The sequence below is a fragment of the Podarcis liolepis genome, assembly GCF_965112155.1.
Source record: "Podarcis liolepis genome assembly, chromosome: 9".
Taxonomy (NCBI): Eukaryota; Metazoa; Chordata; class Lepidosauria; order Squamata; family Lacertidae; genus Podarcis; species Podarcis liolepis.
Genome location: NC_139564.1, coordinates 20590829 through 20616321, shown reverse-complemented (window position 1 = coordinate 20616321; position 25493 = coordinate 20590829). Strand labels below are relative to the sequence as shown.

At 43.1% G+C, this 25493-nt stretch overlaps 1 protein-coding gene across 8 annotated transcripts in view; it reads right to left on the bottom strand.

Annotated features, from left to right (window-relative positions):
* Positions 1–15113, bottom strand: part of RAP1GDS1 (Rap1 GTPase-GDP dissociation stimulator 1) — a 92316-nt gene extending 77203 nt beyond the window's left edge. For 3 of the 8 annotated variants that reach the window (XM_083458775.1, XM_083458777.1, XM_083458779.1), the window contains exon 1: positions 14404–15113. In XM_083458775.1, coding sequence (XP_083314901.1) covers positions 14404–14407 — 4 coding nt within the window. In that variant the 5' untranslated portion in view covers positions 14408–15113. The remainder of the gene's footprint in view (positions 1–14403) is intronic. The other 5 variants (XM_083458774.1, XM_083458776.1, XM_083458778.1 and 2 more) reach the window with 3 other exon arrangements.
* Positions 15114–25493: the final 10380 nt, after the last annotated feature.

Genomic DNA, 25493 nt, shown 5'->3' with positions numbered 1-25493 from the left:
AGTCTTGTATTATTAATCTGACAATATACTCCTTCTATGCATTCTGATTTTGAAGGGTTCTTACCTGTGCATGAGAGAACTAATTAAAATTGCATAAGGCTTCTGTACACCATAAAGTAAACCCAGAGATGTCTTCATTGTTAAATACGCTGTAAGATGTATTGGAAGTCTCTAGGTTTTAATATGAGTTCTTCAAAATAGAGTAATAATTTACCAGGGAGTTTACACACTTTCATTCTAAAACCTCCAGAGTCATCCCATCCCATCTCCAAACATATACATGCTTATTTATTTTATTTCCTACCTGACCTTTACCGTTAGGCCCCAGGCTGGGTTACAGTTGTAAAATATACAATTATAAAACAAACAGAATGAGAAAAGTACACAAACAATTCCTTATATACACCAATAAAAACATTTCAACCTATAAAAACAATACAAATATTTAAAAACAATTTCATATATACACAGTTTAAGTTACGTAGTTCCAATACAGTTATCTGCGAGTGGCCCCACTGAGCACAACAGAAATAATTTCTAAGTAAACATGCACAAAATTGGCCTGCAATATATTAATTTATTGCAAAGCTGAAAATTAGGAGTTTGTGACCTTGGAAAAGAAAAATTCTATTTTCATTATTTATGTTTTGGGTTTTAAAAACTCAGTTCCCTGGCCTCAACTGCAGCACTTTTACCCTATTTCGAACAAAAGTGAGCAGTTATCTCTTATACTGCATATAAAAAACCCAACACAGTTCAGAGTTCTGCAAGTGATCCTCACTAACCACACATAACTCCTTTTCATATTAAAGATTTCCCTTTCCACTCACATGCATCAGAGGCAGCTAATGCACACAACTAATAAGGAGCTGGAAATGCAGTTGCCTTGCCATTGATGTGAATGGGAGAGCTCTATGTGCACAGAAAATGGTGGTTTGAGGCCTTTTAAAAGAGGATAAATTGCCACCAAAAGACTAGAATTGCATTTGCAAATACTAATGGAATTCTACCTGTGTAGGCATTTTTGCTAAGGCATCTTCTCTTAAAGAGGCAGCAGTAGTGCTTCTCCAACTGGGTAGATTTCACAAGCATCTGCCACCCCCACCTCCCATTTCTTAGAGTCTTTTTCTTTCTTTTACCGCTTTGAGACTCCCTAGGGTAGTGATAAAGTGGGATATCAAATCCAAACTCCTCTTCTTCTTTTTCTTTTGCCAGGCTGCTAGCACACCATTGCTGCTTTCCAGCCCCTGTACAATAAAAGACTCTTATGCTTCTACTCAAATATATACAAGATTAGTAGCTCAGTGGCAGACTCCTAGCTTCACAGGCAGAAGATCCCAGGTAAAGTCTCGCAATCTACAGGTAGAACAGTGGGCACGATGTAGAGAGAAGTCTATTGCTATTTCCTTTTCTGAAGTGTGCATCCCAACTGGAAGAACCTACAATGCCCCCCGCCAGGTATAAAATTGCTAAAACTGTTTTTATTTATAGTTACAATGGTGTTTTTTTAAAAGAGAGACACACTGAAAAATACACAGAAATAACCTGCAGCACCTGTAGGACATATGGTCCCACCATCATCCTTCACGCAAGAGTTTTTCTATTTTTAAACAAGGATTAATACAATGCCAGAAAAATCTCTAATGTATACTAAGGCATTACTTACAGGTAACTTCTACAATAGCACAGTATTGGGCTAGGATTCTATATCCACTTACCTGCGGATAAGCCTCACTGAGCTCAATAAGACTTACTTCTAAGCAGATATTTAAATTATTGTATAAATATAAATAATAAATAATTATTGTTATTATTGGTTAAATATCATTACTACTGATTATTAGGGTTAGTCCGTATATTCTTGTATTGGACAATCACTGTCCCTACTTTTTGAATTTAGGAGGTGTTAATAGTTTGGGGAGTGATACAAACAGCCACCTGGGGGGATTTCTGTAGCGGCACAGCTGCAACCTGGCTTCACATGGTGGTCACAGGAGAAACGGGGAGGCGAATTTGACCCAACCCCTGCAAACAACCATTCTCAACCTATTTAAGAAGTTAATTTCCAGGAACTATTGGCTATTGTAATATACACGGGTACACAAAAATGGCTTTCCCTTTCTTGAATGTTGCCACATGCTCTTATGTATGAAAACAACTTACCATTTCATTTGGCATTACCAAGGTATTTTTTATGAGGGACACAGGAAGGAACTGCTATAAAAATGAATCTACTGAACTACTGCTCCATAGGTCTATGTGTTACACGGTTACCTCTCTACCAAGGTGTCCTAATTTTACTCAAGAGGCAGAGAGAGTACGTGTTCTAGCTAGTGTACCAGAATCCTCCATAACTTTAATTTATCTTTCAGCTTTTATTTAAGCGTACTGTGTTCTTTCATTGCTCCACTAAACCATTTGCCCATTAGATTTCTTTCCCTTACACTGTTGTTTCTCGTCTCCTTTCTATATCACCACAACTTTGCTCTCTTATTCCATTTGTTCTCTCTTGCTTCTTCCCCAATGGAGACCAAACCGATTCCATTATTTTATTTATTCATATAGCATCATCCACAGACACAGCACTTTATAAATTACGAGAGGCAGCTTTTAAAAAAACAAGAAATCAACACAAAAGAAGACAACAGGAGAGGGGAAGGAGTACACAAAGCAAAAATACGCCAAAAAATGGCAAGAATTTCAGTTATACACAGCCTTGGTTACAGTAGAGTTTGAAGGGTAAGCACTTCTGCCAAAAGCATCAAAGAAAAGGTGGATTTTGAGGAAGGATTTGATGAAATTAGGTGAAGGAGAATTGAGGGGGGTTTGTGAGAAGCAGCTCCAGGCATCAGGGTCAATAAGAGAGAGTCATCCATTGGACACACCTATTGCACTGAGAAGATGAAGCTGCGGGGAGTTTGCTTCCCACCTCCTTGCTAAAAAAACCCCACACCTGGCCCCCACTCCTAGCTGACCTGGGACTGAAGAACTGAAAGGAAGTGTGAATTGGGTCCATCTACCAGCCAAAGGACTACTGCAGGGGATGTGTGAGTTTCGGGAAGGGGTTGTGTTATTAACAATTAGTCATAGATTGCCTTGAGAATCATGTGATTGAAAGGTGGAGTATAAATCTTCAGATTAGTAAATCAGAGGATATAGCAAACATTTGGGTGGCTGACTGCAGCACCGCTGGAGGAAGAAAAGTCACGGGGGAAACAGGGCCATAGAGGGTTTTGAAGGAAAATAACAAAAAACAAAACAAAACTTGGGCAAGACAGGAAGCCAACATTGGGATTTAAGCAGGAATATCACATGGTCATATAGTTCATGTGGTATTTAAAATGTTTCTAGTAATTGGTGCCCTCCAGATGTTGTTGGGACTACAACTCCCACTATCCCTCTCCATTGCCCCTGCTGGCTGGGGGTGATGGGAATTGGGAACCCAACTTCATCTGAAGGACACCATGCTGGACACTCCTGTACTAAGCCATGTCTATTCTTGCTATGGGTTCACCACAGAAAACGCTGGGATAGAACTGTAGGGATTTTGCAGAATCCAAAATCTGTGTTACAAAACATAAAAGTACAAGAGTATGTACCAGACAGTACCGAAAAGCATTCATTTAATAACATCTAAATAAAGACCATTGCTCATGTGAAGGTAACCCAATTTAAACCATTTAAACCAATACACTGCAGAACTAAAAGCTACCACAAGGCCTTTTCAGGTGATTCAGAGAGTATCAGTGTTTCTACTTTCAAAAGTACACCCCTCCCCACCTTCTCACTATATAGAAGGATCTGGCAACTTCTGTTTCAGTGTATCTGAAGAAGTGTGCATGCACACGAAAGCTCATACCAAGAACTAACTTAGTTGGTCTTTAAGGTGCTACTGGAAGGAATTTTTTTATTTCTACTTTCAAAAAATATATACCGTATTTTCCATGTATAAGACTAGGTTTCCCCCCTAAAAAATAATGTCCAAAAATTGGGGGCGTCTTATACATGGGGGCATCTTATAGATGGAAAAATAAATGTGGAAAACGATCAGACCTCCCCGTTTGTGGAATGCTCTCCCCAGAGAGGTTAAGCTGGCACCTACATTATACACCTTTAGGCGCCAGGCGGAAATGTTCCTTGTTAACCATGCTTTTCGTTGATTGACATCTGATGCCCTTTTAAATGTGCAACAGAAGGGGTGATTTATTGGGTTGTCTTTGTCTTTATTAGCACAGTATTTCCTTTAAAATAATACTGTGATTTTAAGTTGTGAACCACCCTGATCTTAGGTTGGTATACAAAATAAATAAATAAACGAATTCAAAAATTTGTGGTGGGTTTTTGTTTTTTAGAGAGTGCAATCACTATTTTTGATTAAGAAAAACGAAACCCTGAATGGAATCTGTGCAAGATCTGAAAGTGGACAGGAAGCCAGCCTAGGGTTTATGATGGAATGTCATGAGGTCCATGAAATGAGAATGGAAGGGGAGATGTTTGGAGGAAGGTGGCACCATCACGTCTCCAGCTAAAATGGACACTTTCCTATAAGAACTACCCTATGTTGTCAATGGTGTGTGGCAACCATCATGTCAAGCATCTTGCTAGATTCTCAGACAAACCTCCCTTCCATGACCCTTCTTCTAGTTCCTTCTAATTATCCCTATGACAAAGAAAGACAACAGACAGTGCAGCGCATTTCTTCGTGTTGTTCAGAGAAATTTCCACAGATCTTTCTTCTCAGTGGATCTTGGGCTGAGAGCTAGACAATATTCACCTAACTTATTTACTGTTATTTATATTCCACCCTGAGGGGGGGGGGAATCAAAGCAGCTTACCTAAAACATTAAAATATAATAAAAATGTTTATCTGGGAAGAAGTATGGGAACTTTTTACAGGTATGGTTTGATTTTGGTACCCTCATTTTCAACATTGCTTGCTATGGTTCTTTTTTCCCATTGTGCTATCACGGTGTTATTTTTGAGATGTTAATGAATTCACAGTGTTTCTTGGACTGTGGTTTGTTTTTAATTCTAAGCCACCTTGAGATTTTTTTTAATGCTGTGCTGTTTATCAAATACCTTTGGCTGTGATGCTAAATTGCACCTGCCTGAAAGTAATGCACTTCCTTCCAACAAAACACATTTAGAATGGAGGTGTTGAATAACATTGGAAATGGCCCTCAGCATCTCTTGTAACTTTTCCATTTTAGAATGGAAGACAAGCTCTGCAGTAGCAATCAATTACTTCTGACTATGTGGAAGGAAATTCCTGGTTCAACCACTTGCGTTTATCTTACAACCTGGGAGCAAACAATCTACAATAGGGTGTGAAGGAAGAAACAGCATAGTTCAGGAGAAAAGCAGAACAAATTATTATTTAAGGAATCACAGCATGCAAAAAGCAGTGAAAAAATGAAGTCAGTATAGATGCTAATATGCAGCTACATATAGAACTAGCTGGCCATGCTACAAGGTCAACTGGACAGCAACTTTTAAAAACAAGCAGGGTCATATTTTGATTCGAATAAATGCTTAAAGTACATATCTAAGTTAAATCTCCTAAAGTCATGGACAAAATACATTTGCAGAGGTGCAAGTCACATGTTTACATTTATACCACCTTTGTCAGAAGTATTAAAAGTGGGCACTGAAGGCAAGGTCTTCCTTAAGGTAGCACCTAGATCAGGGTTTCCCAAACTTCGGTCTCCAGCTGTTTTTGGACTACAATTCCCATCATTCCTGACCACTGGTCCTGCTAGCTAGGGATACTGGGAGTTGTAGTCCAAAACCAACTAGAGACCCAAGTTTCGGAAATCTTGACCCAACGCTTTCCTCCTGGGAAAATCTATAAGGTTTCTTCTCTGCTTGCACTTAGGTGGGCAGTTAAACCTTTTGGGTTCTTTTTATTCCAGAAAGTTATTTTTTAAATCTTTTTTATTATTAAAAGTATAGAATAATTATATAAGAATGTTAACAAAGAGCTACAGTTCAACTCAGCCAGAGTTTATGCAGAGTCATTCTATTCCTTTTAAAACCCATGCAGTTCAAACACGTAATACAAGTTTCTACTACATCTGCACTTTCATGAATAAGTTCTTAATATACCTGCATTATACTGTTGGTGTTACTGTGTTTTGTTAGGTATTCAGGTTTTAAGTCTATTTGAATACAGAGAAAGTTTGACAAAATTATAGTGAAATAAGCCTTAAGAGTGCTAAATGAGTGTTAAAGAATGAAATGTAGAGATATAAGTAATGTAAGTGAGTTAGAGGTTGAAGTGATCTATCTATGGAAGCATTTCCCTGTCAGGACTAATAATTTTGCATTGCAGTAGGTGAAAAGAGCAAGCCAGTAACTTGTTTAAAACATTTGTGCAATAAAGTTGATATCAGCAATGTGGGCAGAAAAAATTCCAGTGCTTTATTTTTCCTCGGAAAGAAATTACAAATTATTACTTGCAAATACAGCATTAGACAAGTATGGCAGTTTTGAAGTGTCTAGCTTTCTTTACTAAGCAAAAGTGAAATAAATATACTAGATTAGATCACTTTCCAGGGCATCAGAACATTTCTGGAATCTTTTTCATTAAACCCACATCACTGCTTGATGTCTGTTTATTGCTGAACCTAGAGTGTCTGATGCTACATGCTGAAAGAATAATAATGAAAGATTTAGGTGAAGAGTTATACTTTCAACTACAAGATCATCTAAGCCACAAAGATTATCCTACCAAAATCAATATGGTATACAAATAAAAAGCACCTTGCATACAGAGGAAGATACAATATTTTTAAGGATTCCCCTGCTGCTACTTGTACATAAATCACTGATAAATCATTTCAAATGGGGCTTGCAAAGGAGAAATTCCTTGTTGAGTTGCCCCTAAACATGAGCTATGAAGCCCATTTAAACCATGAACTCACTAGGTGCCCTTAAGCAAGTTTCCTTTTTTGCTTCAGTCTCCACCCCCCCCCCCCAGCAATCATGGGAGAACAGAAACATTTATCATTATCGTCTGCAACACCATGTTACTAAGAATCCTGCTGGATCATGCCAACTGGCAATTTAGTCCAGGATCCAGTTATCACAGTGGCCAACTAGATGTTTGTGTGAAGTCCTCAAGCAGGGTTGGACAACAACAGCACAACCCCCATCCCCTATGCACCCTGCCTCCAACAGTGGAAGCAGAACATAGCCACCATGTCCACTAGCTCTTGATAGCCTTATCCTCCATAAATTGGCCTCTTTTTAAGCCACGCTGATGGGCCTCACTATGTCCTGACAGAGCAGGACGTTTGCACACCGGGCGAAGAAGTTGTCTACCCTGATTCTCTCAACATAGCCCCGAGTTCTAGTATTATGATGAAGGTTCTAAAATTTATCCCTTTCCATATTCTCTACTACACTGTGTATCATTATGCACCCTTATCAGCTGTTATTTATACGCCCCTCACTCACGGTTTTTCTAAACTACAATTATTTATTATCCTATTTTCAGCCCCAAAGCCTCCAAAACCAAGAACACAGCAATACAACAAAAGATGCACTTCTATTGCATCTTCAATCATATCAAAACAGAAAAATAACAATATACTCTGTAGCCCCAAATGCCTTTGTTGCATAGATTTTTTTGATGCCTCACAAGTCTGATCATTTGACAGGGACCTTGGCACTCCATGGAGACACCAATTTGGTTTCTCAATGGACAAGGTCCTATTTTTTTATTAACACATTTTTAGACTAGAAGTATTTAACACATAAAAAAGGAACTCCAAGCTATTAACAGATTTGAAAACTCAACGATCCTAAATCCATATAAAGCCAAGCAACCCGAGAACTGAAATCTCAGTATATTGCACGCTATTATTCCTGAAATATGCTTTCCCCTACCTGCACTTCCCCCCATAAACAATATATTTTATCATTGTTACCACCATATAGGCCAGTGCTTATGCATGTCATGAACTGGCAGTACAATGGGGAGAAGGAAGAGGATCCCAGCGATGGCAGTAGCTGCGACTGGGACACTTCGGGGCAAGCAGGGGATGAGGAAGAAAGTACTCACAGAGTGATGGAAGATGGTGAGGGGATGGAGGTCAATGCACAGTAACCAGAGCAGCAGGACCCATCATCAGAGGGGCCCCTGTCTCCATAGTGGGCACTGAGGTGTAGAGAGCAGTGGCAGGGGTGCTCTAGGAGGCTGAGGCAGGCAAGGGCCCACAGTCCAGCTCCCTAGTTGGCCAGGTGGGGCTCGCTAGCTCTGGGAGGAGAGGTGTGATTCTTCAGCTGGAGTAGGCTCAGGACAGGTGAGGGCTACATGCCTCATCAAGCCCAGCTGCTGCAATCAGCAAACAAAGTAGAAAAAGGAACCAGAGCTGAGGTGCTGTGTCTGCTGAAGTGGCCATGTTGGTGGACTTTATGGGACTGTGGTTCGGATTTGACTGGATCCTGACTGCTGGACTTCAGACTTGGCCTACTTGGATTGACCCTGGACTGTGTTTCCTGACCTTTGACTTTGCTTGTGCGGATTGACCCTGGTCTTGTTGGACTTGACATACTGACTTGCTGCCAGGTAGACCAGGGGTTCAGAACAATACATGATCCATTGGGGGGGGGGGAGAGAGTGAGTCTACTGAAGTCTAGTTTGTAATGAAATTTCCACCAACATCAATAAAAAAATTAATAAAATGTCCAGCAAACCAGCAGCAAATGTTAAAGACCAGATGCAGACACTTTGCAACATAGCCTAATCCATGAGGGCAACATTCTGCTTCCTCTCCACCCCACAGCTGGGTGCAGCGGAAGCCCTGTTCCATCAGCTAATTTGATGCTGGATACCATGCTATATGATACAGGCATGAAAACACATCCATAAAAGCTGCTAGCCCATTTACACATAAAACCATTAAGTATTTGAGTACTACTAATGGCCTGAATGGAAACTTCTGTTGTGACACCTGAATTCACCAAAGGTAACGGAGTGGTTTTTGTTTTTGAAAATCTGTCCTAAGTCCAACTGCAAGATATTCAACCTTTGTCACATTGTATAATAATTGCAAATGAATTCAATGAATCATACAAATTGGCATATTGAAATACAGTTCTGAATATATATATATCTATAGATAATATTTTTCAGGCCAAAAATTTCAAGAGAAACAAAATCTCAGTTCCTCAGAAAGTCACTTCCAGAAAAATTGCTTTAAGTAAGTGACAGGCAACCCATTACAATTGCAGAGCTCCCACACACTGCTATGTACATATATTAATGGCATACATCTTATAACATTAATGTTTACAAGGTCTATATGAAACCCAACTGCATACATGACCCTCTTAGGGGTAGAAGATTCAAAACATTTAATCATGAAACTGACTTAGCAATTTAGTGCTCAGAGAAGCAAATGTTTGATTCTTTGACATGATTTACCAAGTGGGTAGGAGCTCACAAAGAACATCTAGTACTGGAGGGAAAAAACACCCTCAATATATTATTTCTCAGGCTTTCCAACTGTTATAAAGTGCAGAAAATAAACCTTGTAAAGAGCAGAGAGGAAGATTAACATGAAAGCTGCTACATAGACCTCAAAAGCTTCATACTACAATTATCGAGCACAGAAAAGTCATTACAATTTGCTAGGTGTTTTTTTTTTAAAAAATAGTTCTTATGAAAGGCTTGTCTTCAAAGAGAGATGGTTCTGCAAAGTTTGGTGAGTGCCCTGCTGACAGAAAATGAGGCCAACTGTACAGGCACTCAAGCTTTGATTATGGTGACTTCCTCAGTAACAGCAGGGATGCTTGCAGAACCACCTACAGCCAACTAAGAAGTGGCCTTTTCTGTCCTCTTTACCCCTCCTCTCACTCAACCCTTCCCTCCTCTCCTCCCCTCCCAATGAAATGCATAATAGCAACACTTCAGAAAATAAGCCTTCTGGAAGTGGTGCAATGGCTGTGGAACCAGAGTGAAATATAACGGGACCGACGGGGTTACATTGGCTTTGCTAATAAAACCAAGAGTTTGTGTGTGCTGGGAATAGGGCTGGACAATATATCGTTCAAAACCAGCCTGAAGTCCATATTGTGATATCGGTTTCATGATTTTTGACCTGGCCGTAGACCGCAAATCACGATGTGTGTACGTTATGCAAAAACCAGGATGCGGCGGGGGGGGGGGGACGGACGGACAAGGATGGGGGACCGCTTCTAAGCAGTCATTTCTCTACAGCCAACCTTTACGTGGGCTCTCCGTTCCACGGCACCACTGCTTCCTTGATGCAGCCTTCATGATTACAGTGGTCTTCCAACAGTGCACAACCCCTTCTGTTCATAGCTGTATGAAGTTCTTCTCCCAACTTCTTCTCAGTGCCAGAGCAGATGCTTCAAATGCAGAAGGCCCAGAGTTCAATTCTGGCTTCTCTATGTAGGGCTAGGAAGCCCAGCTGAAATTCAGGAGAGGCAATATTTGACAGCCCCTGCCCCCTGCAGCCATCTGGCCTTCCCAAAGCCAAGTAAGTGAGGATCTGGGATTTGGGAAGGAGGCATGGAATTCTGACAGGGTCCTAGAGTCATCCAGTCTCCTTCCCAAAGCCTAGTTAATGCTTTCCCAGCTTTGGAAAGGAGGAAGAGGGACTCTAGGACCCTGCCAGAGCCTCACATCTCCTTCCCAAAGCCAGCACCTCACTTAACCAGCTTTGGGGAGGAAGAAGGGCCAGGTGTGTGTGTGTGTTAAATTTTGGGCTCACTCCTCGTCCCCCCTTCACATGGCATGGCAGTGTGCGGCCCATGGGTTCTGTGTCAGAGTACTCTTGTGGCCCACTTGGTATGAAAAGTTGGACCACCCTGATGTAGAGAAAGACAGACATGAAAGGCAGCTTCCTGTGTTCCTATGACAAGGTAATGTTTATTCTGCCACTACTTCTGTGCTACATGCAATGTCCTTAGAATAACTCTCATAATAATAGAACTGTTACCATGATTTTGTGTGCAGCAACTTTACAGGTTTCCCAAAAAAACTTACAGTGCTGCAGAAAGGGAGGTAGAAGGGAAGAAGGGCAGGTAACCTGATGTAATGCTGCAACCCAAGCCTGCCATTCTAAACACACCTAGGTGGAAGCATGTCCCATTGTAATCAAAGGCCCCAACTTCCAAGTAAGCATACCTAAGACTGCAATTCAAAGTAGGTAAACGTGATGAGGAGGGGGGGAAAGAGAAAGACAAGAGACTCCACAATTTTGACAGATACAAGTTACCGAACCACTTAAACAGGAGGCATTGTTAAATATACGCATTCGTGTAGATATACAGCTTACAGGAAGGTCTTACTCAACAAGAATGATGTAATCGTGAAAGTATGGGCAGTAAAAGATCCAACAGCCAGCCAAAAGAACCTTAGTCGTGTGCCCACATGGAAAGAAAGCCTCGGGAACACTGTATTGTTACCAATGATGTTATAGCAGCATCCAGACTCGCTCTCAAATCCTACGTTAAGGATGAGCAGCAGAAAAATGATTCCACTCTGTGAAATTTTGGCAGGGAACAGCAGATGAATCCACTGTACTCCTGTCGAAAATCTCGTGAGTGGATCTCAGATACCAGAATAGCTTTTTTGCAGTTCACTACTAGCTTGCACCAAGAAGCCAGTCTGGCGCCTTAATTCATACCCAGTTCAAAGCCTCCCAAGTACAGTCACTCTGGCTATGTCACCGCATAGGTTCCAACACCCTCTGGAACAGTTTTCACTACTTGCTGCTAGCCATGCCAGACACAGATCATTAGCATGCATACCTCTAGTTGTCAAGACCCCAGCATGGCAAGTGACTGGCATTTCACTTCCCTTATAGGGTACGTTATGTATACATGTAATTCTAGAGTACCCCAAGAATGCCCTGTTTCCATTTTGGCCAGCAGGCAGTAAAAAAATCAGAACTTGCTTGCAACACCAGACACATTCATTTTGTAGAACCAAGTGAAGATCTTTTATTTACCCAGGATTTTAAATTATTCTTAACTTACCCATGCTGCTAACTTTCTTAGGTTGTTGATGCAAACCTCCCTTTGGGTTTTATTAGAAACTGAAGGGTAAGATCACTATACTATATTGTTATTTATTTATACAAAATTATAATATGGATAAGTAATCACAAGATTTACAGAAGCTAGAATCTGCCGCGATGTGTTGTCCTATTCTGAAAATGCTTCTGTCTCAAAAAAAGGGGGGGGGGAGAGCCAGAGTTCCTTCACAGGTTCTGTCTTTGGTGAAATTCAAGAGCACCCTGGACTCCAGCTGTTGCACCCATTGAAACCAGTTTATAGTTTCCATGACCTCACTGTTCCGTCAAGCAGTCCCCCAAAAGGGGAGAGGGTACTGGTGTACTGCCCTACTGTGTTTTATACCAAATTCTACCCTATTATATCTGCCTGGTTCCTGTGTACTCTGTACTCTTTTTGCTTTGCTTAAATTGCTGCTTGCTGCCTTACTTGGATTCCTCCCCAATCCTCTTTGCTGGCATGTTCAAGTATCCCATACCTCATCACACCAAGACCACCTCTGTAGGCTCAAGCTCTGGAAAATATCCCAAGAATTCCCCTGAGCTATGGTTAATACAGACTTGCAGATAGCCAGTCGCCTGGTAGCTTGCTGTAAGTAGTAACCATCTCTACACATTACCTGGCAAGAAATATTCTATTTTAAAAATAGAAGAGGTAGGCCTTTCCTACATGCTTTCCACCTTTGAAACAGTCTATGTGCCAGCAATGACCAACACAAATATGCCAGTGTTTTATTTATTAAAAAATAAGGTAACAAATCTTGACCTGTTCTTTCAATTTGAACACTATCTCTGCCATAGATCAATGACACTAGTATTTCCCCATTGTAACTAGCTAGTTAATTCCTTTTCCCCTTCTATATATTTAAATTAATAATGGATATATAATACCCTACATAATGGTTTTCTTTTAGTCTGAAAACAAGGTAGGGCCATAGGCAGCAGTAGGTTCATTTGGTATATTTATATCCTGTTTTTCTTTCCTCATGGAACTCAAGGGAATATACACAGAATTCCCAGGTAGACTCCCATCCATGCATAGGCCAGACCTAGTCCTGCTTAGCTTCAGCAAGGTGGCTGCATCATATGACCTCATATCATGTTTTTAGACAAATGTCTCAGCTGGTAAAACCATCCAAGGAAATCTTCAATGCAATCAGCAGTTTGGAGAGCCAGGCCTTAGAAAAGCTGAGTGAGCAAGTTAACACCCACTACTTTCAAGACCAACACAGTTTTCTGAAGATTTCTATGCTAATACTACTTTCCCAAATGACAGTGCAATCCTGTGTGTGCCTCCTTAGAAGTAGGTTCATGCAAGATTGCAGCCTTAAGTCCACAGCTTGCCTTACATCACAAGAAAGCCATGATTTACAAGAGACAGAAGAGAGCATCAAGTAACATATATTAAATATGAATATATTTAAAAGGATACGGCAAAGTCTGGCTTTATCACAGTGACAAAACACACACCGTAGATAATTTACCTGATTCTGAGGAAACTAAGCCAGCCTATGGATATACCAAGCCAAATTATCTGAGGTTAAGTTTATTAGACTGATATTCAGCTTAATTAAGCTGCTTGATTTACTGGTAACATCACAAGAGCTGCATCAACTTAATATTTAAGAAAGGCCGCTGGTGCATTTTAAGTTAAGAATGGGGTCCTTATTGCGAGGCACACAGATTTGGTGTGACCAAGAAATGCACTGAAGGCAACATCCATTTCAACCCACCCTAAATCAAGCCAGCATCTACTTTTATTTTAACAATCCCGGCAGCCACGACTTCGATCAGAACCGAGTCTGTGTCGTCATGGGCTTCCTATACATCTGCTATCCCTGCTGTACCCTAAGACAGCAACATCCCTGGGAGGCTGAAGGTGGAAAGCATCAATTAGAAAAGGCGGGGGGGGGGGGAGAGAGAGAGAAGAGAAGAGAAGCACATTGCACCCAGCCCAAGCTCCATCCCCGGGTTGTGTGCGGATGAGGAAGTTGCCTGAAGTCCGCTTCCTTCTCCCGCTTGTAGGACACGGAGCGAGAAAGAGGGAAGCCAACTGGGGAGATGGGGTGGTGGCCCATAATGGTGGTGGAGGACAACGGGGAAAGGATGCACCTTAAGAAGCCACACAGCGTGCGCTGGGGAGAGCCTGGGAGGGGGTGGCGTTGGGAGAACGCCCCACTTCCTCCAACCTCCCGGCCCCATTTCCCCGGCCACCCCTCAAAGACTGAGGGACCCTCCTCTCGCCAACGGGCCCCTTTAACTCTCCGACCTCCTCGGACCTCCCTCCCCCCCAAAGAGATGCTTCCTTTGGCGAGCCCTGCGAGGGGACCCGCCGGGGAGGTTTGAGGTGACTTACCCATGTTTCCGCCTAGAGAAATGGGGCGCGGAGGAGGCGCTCCTGGGAGAAGAGAGAGTCTTTCTCCCCACCCGGCTGCTGCGGGGCTGCTTCGCTCTCGCCGCCTCCCCAGTGGCCAGGGAGGGACAGGCGGGGCCCGAGGCCGGTGCAGCTGCTCTGCGGCCAAGAGGCGCACGGACAGGCGGCGGCGGCGGCCAGAAGAGAGCAGAGGGGCGGGTGGCTAGGAAGGAGGCAGGGGCAGCCGGGGCGCTCGCTGCCTTTCCTGCCGTGCCTGGGTGTGCGTGTGTGTGTATGTGTGTGTGTGCACGCCAGTGCGTGCGCGCGCCGCCGGGCTGGAGGAGGCAGAGGGAGGCTTGCCCGCGCCCGCGCCCTGACTCGCAAGCAGCGAAAGGAGGCGGAGGCACAGGGGACGGTTCCGGGGTGCGTGCGCCCAGGGCGCGCGCGCGCCGGCCGAGACCAATAGTCCGCCCTGCTGCTGCTGCTGCTGCTTCCTCCCTTTGCCCGGAGGGGAGTGAAACGGGGTTTCTCTCTGCTACCGTGTATGCCGGCTGGATTATGAGTCAGTGCCTTTCCGTACATCCGGGCAAGGCCCTCCTTTAGGAAACACAAAGGCCGGCAGCGCAGCGGGAGGAGCGGGGAGGCGGGTGCAGAGCGCCACCCGGGAGGAGCCCCGCGTGGCCTGCGATCCGCGAGCAGGGAGGGTCTCCGCCCTGCTGCCGCCGCCGCCGCCGCACCTGCCCTTGGCTGGGACGCTGCTGGGCCCCTCTGCGAGACCCAAACATGGGGGGCTGTGCTTACGGGTTTTGTAGTATACAGTTCTTCAGAAGATCAGGGCTTGGCTTGGGGTGTGTGCGTTTCCTTTTTCCGTGTGTGTAACAATGGTGAATGCACGTTGAGCCCAGCCAGGCGGAGGGTTGTCCTATGCATAGCGGTCCTTTGCGCGCCTTATGCAGAGGCTGGAATTGGTAGGGCCACCTGTGAAGAGCTCTGTTGCTGCCCACAAATTCCTAACATGGACTGAAACCAATTCCCGCTGGAAATAAGCTGCAGACAACCAAAGCTAGAGTTTTTAGTGTTCTGATTAAGAGCAATATGAAAGGAGTTGGAATGGCTCAGTTGGTAGAGAGTCAGGCTCGTGGGTTGGGCAAAAGCCTGCATTGCAGTGGGTTAGACTAGATGAGCCTTGGGGTGCCTTCAAACTGTACAATTTTATGAACACAGACCTTAGCCAAACAGGTAGGTGGTGATGATTCGCCACCCACCCACTGAACGTTAGGGCAGAGAGTTTCCAGTGCAACCCCGGCCCTAAGAAAGGAGCCTTTGAACATTACCACTGCTATTTAACAAAAAGCACTGAGGGAGCCTTTACATTGGGATGGGGTGCTGATCTTTGTTCTGGGATTCTCCAGATTTTTTGGGGGGGGGCATATCAGTGGTTCTTCAGTGAGAGGTTTTAGTAAAGGTACACAAGCTTCCCTGAAAGAGCTTGCCCACCACTACCAATATTTCCCTACAAAGTGCACCAAAGGAAGAACATATACATGCTAAGCTGGGGCTGATGGGAGTTAAAAAGGTAAATGTACCCCTGACCGTTGGGTCCACTCTGGGGTTGTGAGTTCATCTCACTCTATGGGCCGAGGGAGCCGGCGTTTGTCCACAGACAGCTTCCTGGTCATGTGGCCAGCATGACTAAGCTGCTTCTGGTGAACCAGAGCAGTGCATGGAAATGCCATTTACCTTCCCGCCGGAGCAGTACCTATTTATCTACTTGCACTTGGCGTGCTTTAGAACTGCTAGGTGGGGGCAGGAGCTGGGACGGAACAACAGGCTGACCTTCCAATCAGCAAGCCCTAGGCTCTGTGGTTTAGACCCAACAGCTGGAGTTTACAATGTTGGCTACCCATAACGTTGCTCATGCCTGAGAGCACCTGTTTTGCACCTAGAAAGTCCCAGGTTCAAGGTTCCTGGCATCTTTTAAAAGCATCCCAGGTAGCAGGATCTGGAAAGAAATCTGCCTGAGGCCCTGGAGAGCTGTTGCCAGTCACAGTAAACAGTACTGTACTGAGTTATATCAGGCTTCCCAAGCTTGGTACCCTTCAGATGATTTTGGACTTCAGAACCCATCAGCCATAACCATTGGTCAGTGGTCAGGGATGATGGGATCTGCAGTCCAGCACCAGGATGGGGGAAAGCTGCGTTAGATAATGATCTGACTCAGTGTAAGGCAGTTTCACATGTGCCATTGTTTCCTATGTTCATAGGAAGTGCTGAATGTGCTTTTTTAGCTTCATGTGAGGCCTAGTGGGATTGGTTAGCACTCTGCATATACTCATTGTGTGGCATATAGCAGGGGTGTGCATTGAATGAACTACTTTTCTTTTTTCATAGAACCCAAAGAAGATCCACCAGCTAAAGCCAAGGACAATATGGTGGTTTACAAATGGTGGTTGACATACTTTACTTACAATTAAGGAACAGGGCAGCTCTCGGGATGTATCTCAACTCAGGAATTTGTTTTCAGTACCAGATCTGAGATCACCATCTCAGTTCAGATCAAAGTTTTTCCTTCTAGGATAACTAGTAATAACTAGTAATTTTTACAATGTCACAAACGAGAAACAACATTATTTAATGTAATATCCGTGGGAGAAAACTAGGAATAAACCTATGCTCCTTATTTCTGCCTAAGTAAAATTCCTTTGCAAGATCTGAGCGTTTGAGACAGCTTGTTAATGATGAGCTTTGCTATTGTGAAGGAGCTGAAGTGAAGACTAAAAATAAGTTTCTTAGGACTGAGAGTGGAAAAGGTGAGATTGGAACCTTTGAATGTGTTCTTTCCCTATTAACAGCTGATACAAAAGCTCATGGGAATGTAAAAGGTCACAGTGAATCGCCATGTTCTTCATCAAACTGGATTTGGGCATGAGTTGACATCTAACAGAATCACTTTGGAGAGGAAGTTAAATGCCTTCTCACCCCCTTTAATAAAAACTATATACAAGACAAGTACAGATACCATAAAACTTAGAAACAACACAACCCAGAACACATTTCAGTTCCGTTCTCATATGCATGCGCATATCCAAACACCCATATAATAATTATTTTTATTTTTATTATTTATACCCTGGCCAAGCATTACCCCTCCCCCATTTTTGGTTAATGTAGTATTCTGAATATGAGCAACCTTGCCCAAGGGCCTCTTGTGGTCCTTGCAGCCAGGGCGATGGTAGTGGTTCTCACGGTGAGGGACATAAATAACCCCACTGAAGTTCTATCCATCTGTTAAAATTGTCAGAAGAAGCCTGAATAGAGAGCAGTGTTCCTGTCTATTTGATCCTTGAGCTGAGCCCGGAACTCAGACTTAAAACATGGCTAGGTCACAGTGACTTGTGATTGCTTTTTACCTTTTGACATTTCCTTTTCACATACTTTGTGAGTTCCCAAGCTTCACCAGTTCTCACCCGTGACTTAGTTTTGTATTTTTTTCCTCTCTTACTCTAAAGAGCTTCTGAAAGCATTTTGTCTGTGTAGCACAGTTTCCAAGAAGCTGTCAGGAGGGAGGGAGCAAATTATTAATACTTTAGTGGCAAACACACATACAGAGAGAGATTTAATTTTCTTAACAGAGAGATGATTTCATAACATTTACGGTGGATAAAGTGGAAGAATGTTAGCATTGCCAGAACAGCTTTGTATATGTAGGTCGACAGCTAGGATGTTACGGTTTATTTTGTTTGAAATAAAAAAGGGGCTACATTAACTATCAGTTTCTGCAACATTGTTACCTCGCAAGGTTTGGGTGGTTCCTTCTTTGACTGCCTTTTGATGGCTTGCTAAATCAGTATTGGTATCTGTTTACGGCGCAGTAATGGAGCATCCATGAAATATGTGTAACAGCTAAAATGTCTCCCATCACTAAGGATGTGGCAAATTGGTCCATTTCAGTTTGTTGTTTTCCCAGTCTTGAATCTGTTTCTCTACATTTCCACATCAGTTTGTGATTTATTTATTTTTTTAATCATAATGAGAATTCATCAGCATTTTAGTGTGAATTTATCCTGATGTTTATAGGTTGGTGTTCAGTTTTTACCTAAAATATATATTTTTTTGCAAAGCAGTGTTCCCTAAAAATGCCTTTTTGCATGTCTCTTTCACTAATATATACACTTTATGTGCGCTTTATGTGCACATTACTTGGCTGGAGAACTGCATGTAAAATTTGGAGAAGCGTGAATTGTGAAGGATGGTTGTGTTTTGGTTCTTGTGTTGTTTTAGAAAATGCAAATAGGTTAGTTTGCCTTTAATTGCAAACTGAACCACATTTCTCTCCCATCCGTACCCATCCCCCAATGAGCAGCAGAAAGTCATCTGAACATGGTCCTACAGTTAAGATGAAAAAGAATTCAATTTTTTTTGTGTGCCTCAACATTTAGTAGAAAGGAAAGAAGGAATCATGCAGTCCCAAGATAGTTGATCATAGATCTAGATTTAGTGGCATCTGCCTTCTGCTTGAGTCAAGCTGTTCCAGCAGCCTGATACAAGACATTTATTGTGGAGGAAGTACTGAGAGGGCAAAGCGGCTTTGGAAGAAATTATTCAAGGCAAGAAATGTTGATGAAACTGCTGATAATGCTAAGGGACTAAAAGAAAAAAAGACTCTGAATCAGCAGAACTTGAATAAAATTACCTCAGCATTCTTTCTTTTCGTGCTTGCTTAAAATATTATTGGAAGTGTTTTGTTTATCTATCAGCTTTTTGCTTCCAAAGAGTGTAAGGAGTCAAAGAGGATGCCCAGGCTCTCTGGTTATTAAGGATTTACAGATAGCCTGTGACGCAGAGGAGAGTTTTGATAACCAAACAAACCATGACACACTTCCTTCTATTGTTTCCCCACAGCTACACTCTCTCGCCACAGTTTATTAACTGTTCTATTTTTCTAGAAAAAGAGGTGCTGGAACTCTACAGGGATGCCTCCCTTGTTCCCTTTATAATGGCAATGGCGCCCACCTGAGAGGTGCTGGAACTGAGTTCCGGGTGAAAAAAAAGCCTTCTCTTATTTGTCATGAAAGCCTAGTTTGGCCAGAGACAGCTATAAGGGGGGGGGGGGAGAGTGTCTGGCAGGTGAGGGACCCCAGAAAACTAAAGGGACCCTAAAAGGAATGAGTTTCCCCAAGTTGACTAAGGGTGTGTGTACACATTAGCTGCTTAAAACACAGCTAGGTTCCCCCTCCCCACTCAATTCAGATCGAATCTGGGATAAGGCAGCTCTGTACAGTATGTCTCTCCCAACCCATGTCCACATAGCTCATGGGAGAAGAACCCTAGGCCCAGGGCTAAATGTGGTCCTCCAAGCTTTTCTATCTGCCTTCGGAAGTCCTTGTACATCATTTTTGCTTCTGTGGCCCCTGGAAGTTTGCCAAAGACAAAAAGTACCACTCCTAGTATAATTAAACTCGCCCAAATTGCTTTGGGGGTGGAGGAAAGGAAGGAGAGAAAACCTGCTCCATTGTTTCCAGGAAATTGTGCTTTATTTGTTCAATTTGTTATTTATTCAATTTATATACCACCCTTTATCTGAATAAATTACCAGATGCCATTCCTCTGTGATGTGGCTTATCTTCTTTTTGCATGAATTAATTATATAAGAGGAGCAATTGTTTATTGTCAGTGTGAAACTTTGCCGTTCTCAGAGAAGTACAGTTAAAAGAGTGAGTGTTTGAGTGTTATTATGGATAATCTCTGTGTATCTGTGCAGTTTTGCCTAAGGGGCAGAAATGAACGGGTAACTACACCAGTGGGAGAGGATGACTTTGAAAATCCACACTTCTCTCTTGATAACTTATGGTGTGGGTGGTGGCAAGAGGATCACAGCTTGTATCAGCAGGTTTTCATATGCTTATCTTCAGGCAACGGAAATTGCTGGTAGGAGCGATGTTCCCCCCTCCCTCCTCCCAGGGAAGAATCAAAAGTGTCAGGATCAAAGCCCACACTGCTGACTCTGTGCTTGCTGAGCTGCATTGATATAACAATGGTTCTGGGCATTAATAGCACAAAAGGTTGCAGGACACAAATGCTGGAGGATGACAGTGAGCAGAAAGGATCTTGCTTTAACACATTTTTTAAAACCAATAGGTATAAATTTAAGCTAAACATATGATGGGAAGTACCGGTAAGTCCAATTCACTACCGGAGAATTCAGCTTTCTTTTTCTTTTCTTTTTCAAAAAATTGCATCTGATTTCTGTGCCAGTAAGGACAATGTTGTATGGCCCGGGGGATGGCTAATTTATGTGACCCTCCAAATGTTGTGTAACTACAATGGAGGCTGCTGGCTGAGGGTACCGGGCACTGGGAGTCCCAACAACTAGTGAAAGGTTACTGGTTATCCACCCTGGCATAGACAGCAAGAGCAGGTCATACCAATTGAGGAAGCCCAACTTATGAGTGACCTGCCCTGGCCTTTTGGCAAAAGGAAACTTCCTTGGTGCTTAAGCTTGTTCCCTGCACTTCCCTAGGAAGGATGTTAGCTTAGTGGTGGAGAGCATGCTGTGCATGCAGAAGCTCTCAGTTCATTCCTCAGCATCTCCAGGTGAGGCTGAGAAAGGCTCCTTCCTGAAACCCTGTAGGGTGAATGCCAGGGTTGACTACACTAAGCTTCTGGCTTTGTATAAGACAACTTCTGATGTCCCTCTCCTTTTGCTAAACCTGTAGGCTAGCACACAGGTTAAATCCCAGTTTGTATTGTACTGATACTGTTTCCAACCTGACACAAACTCTGGTAACCACTAGACTAGACTGCTGCAATGCATTGCATGTGGGGCTGCCTTTGAAGGTGGTTCAAAAACTGCCATCAGTGTGGCAGATGGCAGCCAGACCGCTGATGGGGAACAGGTGGTCAGAACATATATCTCTAGTTCTTGTGTGCTGCATTGACTTCCACTTTGTTTTCAAGCCCAATTCAAAGTACTAGAAAACCTTGACCTAGAACACCTTGCACAGGTCGGAACCTCAGTACCTCCCAGATCACCTTTCCTTGTGAATCTCCTCAGAACCTGAGATCAACATCTGAGGTGCTTCTCTTTGTATCCTCTCCAAGACATATCCAGAGGGTTGCAACAAGAGAACAGGCCTTTTCTGTGGTAGCCCCCCAACTATGGAATGCTTTCCCCAGTGAAGCTTCCTAGCAACAACTTGTCATTCTGCCAGTGCTAGGTGAAGATGCTTTTATTGTCTCAGACACTTTGGTCAGCACTAACAATCTGGCGTTGGGTGGCTCTTTTTTGATGCTCATTCTTGTGTGTGGCTGTGGATATTTTGTGTTGTGTGATTTTTGTGTGTGGATAATCGCTTTTAGTGTATTCACATTGCTTTAAGGGATAGTATATTATATTTTATGTGTTATTGCTTCTGTAAATCATTCTGAGGCTTCTTTTGATTGTGAAGCGATCTATAAATTGAATGAACCAACTAAACTAAATTTGAGGCTTGACAGACGACTCTTCTGAAGCAGACTGAATGATGAAGAAATAAGAAAATATATGTGGTCAAATGACTATTTTCTTGGTGCAGGTATTTTTTTTTTTTTGTAAACAGTTTTTACTGTACTTTTAGTAAGAACAGAACAAGGTAAAGCAATGGCAAAATTATAGCAAAGAAGTGAAGGGCAACACAAAAAAGATAAAATACCAAGCAGTGTTTTTAAGGCATATATGGTACAGAAAAGTTGCAGTGGACGAAGATGAAACTTTAGTTATGTAAGAGGAACAGCAGCTTCAGAGCTAGCTTGGCACAGAATGTTAATTACTCACCACCACCCCTTGTTGTTGTTTAGTCATTTAGTCATGTCCGACTCTTCGTGACCCCATGGACCAGAGCACGCCAGGCACTCCCCTTCATGGATCACTGCCTTGCCGTGGCGAAGGGGCTTAAATAACTCAGAGAAGCTATGAGCTATGCCGTGCAGGGCCACCCAAGATGGACAGGTCATAGTGGAGAGTTTTGACCAAACGTGATCCACCTGGAGCAGGAACCGGCAAGCCACTCCAGTATCCCTGCCAAGAAAACTCCATGGACAAAGACCACCACCCCTTAGCAGAGTGTATACATTGTTCTGAAAAAGAGTATATTCAAATTCATGGAGACTAAGGCTACCAGTGACTACTAGCTATCATTGCTCTAGACCAGGGGTTAGCAACCTTTTTCAGCTGTGGGCCGGTCCACCGTCCCTCAGACCATGTGGTGGGCCGGACTATATTTTGGGGAAAGAAATGAACGAATTCCTTTGCCCCACAAATAACTCAGAGACGCATTTTAAATAAAAGGACACATTCTACTCATGTAAAAACACGCTGATTCCCGGACCGTCCGCAGGCCGGATTTAGAAGGCAATTGGGCCTCATCCGGCCCCCGGGCCTTAGGTTGCTTACTCCTGCTCTAGACAGTCTGCTGTCGAAGGCAGTATTCCTTTGAATGCCACCTCCTGGGAATCACAAGTGAGGAAAGTGCTGTTGCTCTCAGGTCCTGCTATCGGGCTTTTCATAGGAATCTGGTTGAGCACTGTGAGAACAGGATGCTGAATTGCATGTGTTGGTTTTTGGATTTGGTTCAAGATAAAAGAATATTGGTAAAATAAAAAGGAGAATTCACTGATTCCTAGATCCAGGTTTGGGGCAAGTACTCTTTGGTAAGAGAGTCCCAGAAGAGATTTAAAATCACAAACCATGCAACTAAATAAAGCCTGGAAACCTTTAAAATATCCCCCTCTGAGTTGCTTCTAGAGTTCCCCACTTTCTTTAACATAGAAAGCTCCCACATGTTTGGTAAGTTAAAAATGCTTTACTTACAAATGCTTTCCCATACAGCCACAAGACAAGAAAGGCAGTATAACTTAGGTTCCATAAAAAGGTTTCTAAATTATTTGTATAGTAACACAAAGATGGCTTGCTAAAGCCATGTGGTCTAAGCTTGGAGCATCCAGCTTAGACCTCCTTACTGGTAGGGTTCACATGGTAGAAGAAGAAGAACCAGAAAGAGTTGGTAACCTTTCAAGGTGTAAGGGTATGGCGTAACTAAGCCTGGCAGGACAGCTTACTCTTGTCTTAGCCCCTTCACATATTAATTAGAGTTAAGTATGCTAGTTATATGAGGGTGATTTATCCCACCAGATGGGCCTTTGGTATGATCCTGCAGGACTATTCTTATTTTCTCATCTCTCTATGCTAAAACTGTACCAAGTTTCAGGATTTTCTGGGAAGTGGCTACTGATCCATGTTAAGTTGGTGGCAGACATATGCCTCAATTTCAGTTGTAATCAGTGAGACTTCATGTATCATATTTAGCTATATGTGCCACTGTATAACAGACTACTGTTCCCAAATTGTGGGTCATGTCCCGCTTTCGCTGCTGAACATAGCCGTTATGCATATCCTTCCCCTGAAGATGTATTTTCCTAAATTGTGCTGATATGTATATATGCGATTACCACCGGAATTTCGGGGGGGAAATAATCAGCTTGGAATATTTTTGTACAACAGAAAAAATATTTTGTGCTGTCACAGCAAGTCTCTGCAAAGCTTGATTCAGTAATAACATGTGTTAAAATTGTAAAGTTGGTGAACTGTGATTCAGTGAAGTGGAGTTAAGAGGATAGGCATGTCTGGGTGCTTTGAATTGCTGAGTTTTCAATGTCCCCAAAGCCACAATTTGTTGAATTTGGCCGCATCTCTCCCCTTCCTCCCCCCACCAATATATATATGGGCATAAATAAGACATGGGTAACAATGCATTAAAGAGCTATGAGTTGACTGCATCCTATTGAGAGGGTTGTGTGTGTGTGTGTAAACCTCTCGGTTTTGTGGAGCCGGAATGTTGCCTACTATATAAAGCTAATAAATATATCACTCTACTCTTTTTTTGCCTCTGGTCCTGCCTGCCAGTGGGTCCCAGTTGGAACCCCATGAGGAAAGATAACCTCAGACTGAAAAAGGTTCCCCAACCCATACCCTCCAAGTGTCCCTATTTTCCAGGGAAAGTTCCAGAATTACAAAGCCACCCCATCTTCTGATTTGACCCCAGAATACCCTTATTGCCCCCACCAGTGCCAAACTTGGGGAGGAGGATGAGCTGGCACTTGCCCTGAGTGGCAGCAGCAGTGGCAGCCTCCATGGCCTCTTCATGGCTGCCGCTGCCAGCCTCCTCTCTTGGAAGACTGGATTAGGAGGAGAGGCTGCCCCTGGCAAGGCCCAGCCTCATGTGAGGTGCTGGCTCTGAGGTTTAGGCAAAAGGCAGGGCTGCCTTGGGTGGGAGCAGAGCAGAGCTCAAGGAGACATATTTTTTAAAAAATGCTTTTGTGTCTACATCTAATCTTGCCCCGTTTTTCTTTTTGTAGATCTACCAAAGAAAATAAAATCAGGTTTAAGGGGTTTTCTCAGTGGAGGGTGTGTGTGCTGGGTCCTGTTGGGGTAGCGGTGGCGGAAATGTTCTGCAGGGCGAGTGAGAAATGTCCCTATTTTCACCTGAGGAATTTTGGAGGGTACGCCAACCCAGGTTTACAGGAATAAGAAACTACTGTAGATAGCTGTTACCTACTCTATTACCCAACTTTGGAGCAACATCCTTGTCTCTTCGAATCTGGCTGGTTCTCTTTTTTTGCCCTTAGAATGGCAGCAAAATTTCCTACCTCAGGTACAGTATCTACCGCACATTGCCCTGGGGTTCCCAGTGAGTTTTATTAATGGAGAAATTAGACAATATGCACTGTTTGCACTATATATGCAATATGTTTCTGCACCCTGTTTGTATTGGATTTTCAATATCCTGGGCCTGCCTCATGGCGCCTCAGGTTGTTACAGAGCTCTGATGAAGCAGTTGTAGTCCATCGTAAGATTTTATCTGCCATATGTATACATATTAGAGTATTTTGTTTTGTTTGAACCAGAACAGCATATTGGTACATTACTTGATAGAAGCTGCTCTCTGAAGCTGAACTGTCCTGATTTGTGCCATTAGTTGCTGGCTTCAAAAGAAATTCTCCTTTCTTGTCTCCCTATGTTTGTCTAAAGTCACATTCATCTGCTCATCCCAGTGGGT